The 7,231-nt window shown below is 34.5% G+C and overlaps 1 protein-coding gene across 4 annotated transcripts in view; it reads right to left on the reverse strand.

The window, feature by feature from the left end:
• Positions 1–297: 297 nt before the first annotated feature.
• Positions 298–7,231, reverse strand: part of LOC117183126 (MICOS complex subunit Mic60) — a 185,819-nt gene continuing 178,885 nt past the window's right edge. For all 4 annotated transcript variants that reach the window (XM_033376316.1, XM_033376317.1, XM_033376315.1 and 1 more), the window contains 2 exons: positions 2,448–2,643; positions 298–1,026 (listed from right to left, as the gene is read on the reverse strand). In XM_033376316.1, the coding sequence (XP_033232207.1) occupies positions 1,009–1,026; positions 2,448–2,643 (214 nt within the window). In that variant the 3' untranslated portion in view covers positions 298–1,008. The remainder of the gene's footprint in view (positions 1,027–2,447; positions 2,644–7,231) is intronic.

Genomic DNA, 7,231 nt, shown 5'->3' on the forward strand with positions numbered 1-7,231 from the left:
GCTTTTTCCTAAAATAGAATAGTATCGTAGGCTCAGAAGAGATAGCACTCCCTCCCTTTCTAAGATAAGGGATATCGCTTGTACTCTGGATTCCAGGGACCGACTCTGCAGGGCCTGGGAGACAGATTCATTCCTTGTTTGACTGCTACGGCTGCAACTTGTGTTTCAATTAATAAACTATCTGACCAGGTCTACGAATCTGTGTCAAGACAACATTAAAATAAAGTCACTTTTCATTCAGACCGTTACACTTGACGATCAAAAAAAAAAAAAGAAAGAAAGAAAGCGACGGTTCTCTAGTCGAGTTTTATCGTGTTATGGATAAAAGAAATAAAGAGGAACACTTTTCATACAGCATCGTTTCTTCTGGACCTCTATTACTCTATATTCTTGCACAGCAAGAATTGTATTGCCTTGCATGGCCGCTCATTCGTATTTCGTTACAAAATAGGGACTAAAACGTAGAGTGTTCGACAAGTTTAACTACGTGAGATGCAATTCGACATTTATAATTCACATTACGTGCCTACAAATTACATCCGTATCGACTATGTGAGTGGGTCCCGTGGGCTTCGTTTTATGCTGCATTGATCCTCGATCATGAATAAAAAAATTACGCTTTCGAGGCAGAGAAGAAAAAATGGCAATTTCCAGCTCGTCAGGGGAAATAAACTAATAGTTGTTCAAAGTTATTGAATTGTTAAAGATAATTATATATGTATAAACTACTTCAGTTTCCGCAATGAACGATCTCTTTACCTCAGGTTTCTTTTATGCTCAAGCTGTTTTTTTACAAGATTTGATTCATTCTTAATCAAAGATGCGTTTAAGCCACGTCTTTTCTAATTACCAGTCAACTTGAATTAATCGGATTAACCCTATTTATTTCGCTCCATAAAGGATATAATTTACTAAAAAAGATGTTTACTGTACAGGTAAGGCTGGCTGGCTTGGCTCTCTTCCCTTGTATGTTTATCGTTTCTCGATATGAATGACGCTATCGTTAGGCTAGATTCCTCCAGTTTTCTAGAATGTAAAATAATATTAATTAGAAGTTGCTTCGATTTAAAAAATTTAGTCTGGGCGTGATAAATAAATAAATAATTTATTTAACTTTTCTCAGATTTGCTGGTGACCAAAGAGACAAACACAATTAACAAGGATTGAAACTGTACAAACAGTTACAACAGGATTGTTTTTTCGAAACGCTTCTACCAAACAGAGAAGAGAATTAGTCGTTGATTATGATGACTAATTTCCGGATCTCAAAACACAAATTTAAGTTCTCAGTTAAATCAAAAATGGATCAAAAGTGGTTAGGTATCAAAATGGATATAAAAAAAATCAAGCGCTGTTTCGTAGAAGAAATTAAGCCACTATTTTTTTTTCATAAACTATCCTACAATAAATGTATCAATCCAAACTTTTTCAGTTATGAACCTTTTAAACAGCAGTTCCTCTAAATAATAATGATTAAGATTAGCTATTTTAGAAAGAGACAATAAACGCTAAATTCACGTGAACGTGAAAAACTTAATTAAACTAAGCGATTTATTGTCTTCATACATTCATCATACATTGCACGTTTAAAAATATACCCCATAAATTCCAAAATTTACAATATTCCATAAATTCCAGCCGCTCATTTCTGTTTTTTCTCCCTCTGGCCTTCCACAACTTCTTCCTTTACTACTTCCCCCTCTATTCGCTTCCCAGCCCTCACTTCCTCTTCCATACTCCATCCACTCCTTCCCCATAATTTCCTTTACAACCTTCGACTCATTTTTCCTCACTTTTTCTACATTCTCACTTTTCATTATTCCCTCCTCAACCTTTGCTTCCACTCTACTTGCTTCTCGCGCAGATAATCTCCTTTCTCCACTACTATTCATAGAATTTACTTTCTCTCCCCCAATCCCCATAATTTCTAATAATTTTCCCTATTTCCCCTCATTTCGCTTACTTTTCACCCACACAGCTCCCCCATACTTCTCCTCTCATCACCTACTCTCTAATGTCCCTGCACTTCCGCTGCCACTACCTCAATTTCTCGCTACTTCCTCTACTTTCCTTCAAACCATCTCACCCTTGCTTCCACTACTTTCCTTCCTCTTACCTACCCTATTTTCGTTCCTTGGAAAAATGTACGACGGGTGGACAGACAACCGAACGAAATTATGAAGGTTTTTGTCCGGGGCTCCGAAACCTTACAAATAGGGACTTCACAAAAATTCCTTTCTTTATACTCAAATAGCAAAATTTTAATAAAACATCAATTAAAAATAAAAATAGAATTAAAAAATTATTATGTAACAACCATATTTTGCACTTTCAAAACAAGGTCCAACTTAAGTAGGCAAAAAAACTGAGCATCAAATTTAGAATGAAGAAGAAATTAAAGTAAAAAATAGAAGTTAGACATAGATTATAAGTTATCTTTTACTTACTTTTAAGGTGTCCGCATCGCCAAGAAAAACGAGACCATTAGCACCAGCATATGCGAGTAATGCGTCCACAGCCTGCTGTGTTTCCAAAAGAATTCTAGCTTCGTTCATCCAATCCTTAGCGATGCATCGTGATGCTCCTTTCAAGAGATTCATATAACGTAAGGTCATTTTAAAGTCACCCCGATCAAGATAGTACCTGAAATCACAAATAGGACATATTTGTATAATTTATACAAATACACTTGGACTTCGGCTTACCGGAATCCAATATATTGGATAATGCGGTTTAAGGGGGAGAGAGGCGCTTTCAAGGCCAGCGAAGTTGCGCAGTTTACGGTTCAGTTCTTCAAAAGCCACAAGCAAGAAGAATGGTTCGGAGAGTCCCGATTTAGCGTGAGGGCTATTCACACAGCCCTAGGTAAACCGGGGTCCCAGTGTATCGATTTAAAACGATTACTTCGGACAAATAATTTACGAATAAAAAGAAAAAATCTGCCTCAGCTCGGATCTGACCCGGGAACTCCACTTTCCATGAGTGGTGTGTTAACCAATTATGCCACCGAGGCTTACTTTTGATGTCCTCCACTACTGCCCTTTTACAAGTGAATACTAAACGTATTTCTCTACTGCAAAAAACTTAACCAATTGTTAGATTAATTAATCAATTAACTAATTAATTACGCATAAATAAAATTAAGATAAAAATTAACTGATGAATAATAAGTTAATTAATAATTAGCTGCACTTGTTAGCTTAATGTGGATTTAATCTGATAAATATTTAGAAGATCTTATAACCAACAAAATCAGGAATTTATAGGAGAGCGAAATAACATTCTGAAGAATTAAAATCGCCGTTTAAAGATATACAAAACAACAGTGTACTCCTGAGCTGAAGTGTTTCTAAATTGAGGTGAAAAAGTATGAATAACAAATATTATCCCCTTCTGAGAAATAGAATCCGGAAGTTTACAATCTCAAAGTGGCAACATAAAATTGGAACAGGCTTAGTTGCGAATCAAAATAAACAGAGCAATTTCCATTCAACTCAAAAAATAAAATCTTGCTCCCGACATATTGAGTTGCTAAATTGGGAGAAAAGTCGTTTGATCAGAAAAAGTGAACCAATTCAGAGTAAATCATTCAAAAATTTGGAGGTTCAAATTGTGTGTTTTGAAAATTGTCTTTGGATTGCGACTAAAGATTTATTTTTTATTTAAAAAAACACTTGCTCTCAAGATATGGGGGTGTTGAATAAGAATAAAAAAGTTTTCATACAAAAAAAGGATTTTATTCCGGGGACATAAAGATTTAATGTGGCGGCATCGCACTATGATAGACGATTTTTCGTTAAAAGTTCTATAAACAGAAGAAAGGTATATGTTTCTTTATAAATAAACAAAAATAAATTTAGAAAAAAAATTTTTTATCGCAAGGTAAAAATATACGTGAAAAAAGTCTTACAAAAAAAGGCTTTCAGTATAAAATGAATATTTAAGATTTCTGGTTGGAATTTAATCGACACTTTGGTACTGAAAAAAGTGTTATTTTACAGCACTTAAAATTTTTTATGAAGAGCAAGTGTGTCAGAAAAGGTTTTAAAAAATTCAGTAAAATTCAGTAAAATTGTAATGAATTTAGAGGAATTTAAGGAAAATAAGAAAAAATCGACACAATCAACAGAAACTCAAGGTGAGTTTAAAAAATAAAGTGATTTATAAAAGTGCAAATAAATTTAGAAAGAAAAAAGTCAATTAAAAACAATTACAAAATATGAAAAACTTCAGTAAGTTTTAAATAAGTTTTAAAAAATGCAAAGGAATTGAAAAGAATTTGACTTTCGAATTTCGAAATTCTAAGACATTTTTTAAAAGTGTGTAAAGGCTGTAACCGGGTAAGCATGCGTAGGCGCAGCCCCAGCTTGTTTTAGATTCATATTGTAGGGGTAAGTTTCTACCATTATATGTATAATTTACCCGAAGTGCCAACTTCAACAACAATTTTACAAAAGTTATAAATAAATGTTCAAAAATCAGTAGATTTTAATTTCTAAAAACTGGCTAACCAATTTTTATGGCTTGAATGTATGTTCTATAAGGTATTAGGGCAAAACAAAAAATATTAAATTAATCATTCAGGGGAGTCTGGAGAATAGGTGATGCGTAGGAGTAGCTTAACCATTAAAAAATGTATTCTCTACAAATTAAATTGGCTCCCCATTCTCATGCAGATAATTAAATACATATCAGGTACTATCTTTTTTCATTTATTGTTACAAACTATAAATTAATTCTTCGATCTGATCCCAAAAAATATATATGTTGTTGCTTTGGATAAACGTATGTTTCAGAAAAAATGACGCTGTAGCCACAAAAATTTAATTACAAAAAGCATGGACACAAAATTACAATAACTATTTTTAACCCCTTCTAGTAGACAAAATTAATTATTCAATTTCCTTAATTTTGCTTTAATATTCTATAGAATATATATTTCAACCATAAAATCCGTTGAGGTAATTTTGAGAAATTTGAATTTTTTATTTTTCACAATTTTTGTATACATTTTGTACAATTTTGTATCTAATTTGGCACTTGAATATGAATAAAAAACAATGGAGGGGAGGGTGGAAACCCATCCATGTTTACTCGGCTACCGCCTTTGTTTCAAGAAATCTTTTAAATACCCTAAAAAATTTCAAAAGAATTTAACAAAAAATTAAAAATAGGTATACATCTGCATTCAATAGTGGTTAACACGTGAGTTAATTTATTAAAAGAAAAGTTACTAATGTGATTTTTTTAAAGTGTTTATAGTGCCATTATATTTAAAAAGTCACCAGATAGTTATATGTGAAAAAGAGGATAGAAATTCAATGACTGCCATTTTTTAAAGCCCCTGAGTTTTCCCTGATCTCTAGGTTTTTCCTAACCCGTGATCACCCTGTTTTTAATTTCTTCTCACTTTGGACGTTAATAAAAATATACGAATAGGTGAATTAAAGCTTGAAATTTACATACAATTTGAATACACATATTAATGGAAAATACGGCATTAATATATGCAAGTATAGTAACAATGTATATGATGAAATGTAATACATGGTTTGAACATCTGATCTAAACTTATCCATAGAGTCCTGTTTCACCCATTTTAGAAATCGCGTTTCCGACTGAAAATGTTTCCAACCTTCTCTTTCCTCAGTGCCGATAAACTATAGGAAAATCCACCGGATGTCGCAAACTGCTGCTGCCTGCCGGCAGCAAGTGTTCCCAAACTACGCTACTACTACCAAAACGAAGGATAGAGAATCCGTGTCTAAACTATGAGAGATAAAAAAAAGAGTTCCTAACCGATAATAAAATTACCTGCACCTAGGACTTTAAAAAACTGAACCATAAAAACAGTAGAGAAAGAGGATGGAAGACTAAATAAAACATCAAATGTGCTTCTTAAATATTAGGTCTTCCAAAATGTTTTCTTTTTTAATTCAAGGTGGCCACTAAAACTTAAAAGTAAATTCCAGGCTATTTACCGCTTTTGTCGGTCAAAAATGGCATTTTTCTCGGTTTACTTCTATGCGTTTCTAATCAAAGTTATTGATTACCAGAGATTGGACGAGTATGGTCATAAGTTGCGCACGGAGCGTAGCCTCAGCTCCCTCGTTGAGGAGAACCGTCGCATGGGAGGAAGTGGAGGGAGAGTCGCGCGAACATTTGAATGTCTGTAGCTGTGATGAGCAGACAGCACAGAGTAGAATGAAAAAACAATAGAGCGAAAAATGATACATTGTTATCAATGAAAATACAGAGTGGCCACTGGATTTTTAGGGTTATAAGTGCCGGTTGAAATATCCGTAAAAAAAAAAAAATTCAAAAAAATGGACAGTTTTAGTTCTATGCGGCGCTAAGCGCTCAAGATCAGTGAGTAAAACGAATTACAACAGATTTTGTTACAAAAGCGATGTCAACATAAAAATTTCGGTTCAGATCGTGGTCTGTCATATTTTCGCCTACATCGTTAACTCATATAGCGCGCTTTTCAAAACGATCAAACGCTAAGCGCCCAAAATTTTAGCTTTAACGATTAATCACTTCTTTAAAGGCAGAAATGGTACCCAAAGTAACATTAGCAACTAGTGCGCACATACCGATAATAACATTCTACCCTTTGCAAGAGGGTTGAACGCTAAGCGCTCACGATCAGCGAACAAAACCAATCCTAGTAACTTTAGCGACAAAAGCGATGTCACTATAAGAATCACACATCAGAAAGGAGTCGGTAATATGTTTAGCCAAACCAATGAGTTATATTGCGCGCTTCTCGAAACGATCAAACGCTAAGCGCCTAAGATTTGAACTTGACTAAGTAATTACTTTTTTAAAGGCAGAAATGGTATCCAAAGTAACATTAGTAATTAGTGCGCACATCGATAATAACAGTCTACCCTTCGCCAGAGGGCCGAACGTTAAGCGCCCATGATCAGCGAATAGAACCAATCCTAGTAACTTTAGCGACCCAAGCGATGTCTGTATACTAAACATGCATCAAGAAGTGGTCAGTGACATGTTTAGCCACACCAATGACAATATGAGTCAACACTGTTGACTCATATAACGCGCTTCTCAGAACGGGCAAACACTAAGCGCAGAAGATTTGAACTTGACCCTTGGACGCTTAGCATTTGATCGTTTTGAGAAGCGCGCTATATGAGTCAACGGTGTAGGCGAAAATATGACAGACCATGATCTGAACCGTGATTTCTATGTTGACATCGCTTTTGTA

The sequence above is a fragment of the Belonocnema kinseyi genome, chromosome 2 (assembly GCF_010883055.1).
Source record: "Belonocnema kinseyi isolate 2016_QV_RU_SX_M_011 chromosome 2, B_treatae_v1, whole genome shotgun sequence".
Classification (NCBI taxonomy): Eukaryota; Metazoa; Arthropoda; class Insecta; order Hymenoptera; family Cynipidae; genus Belonocnema; species Belonocnema kinseyi.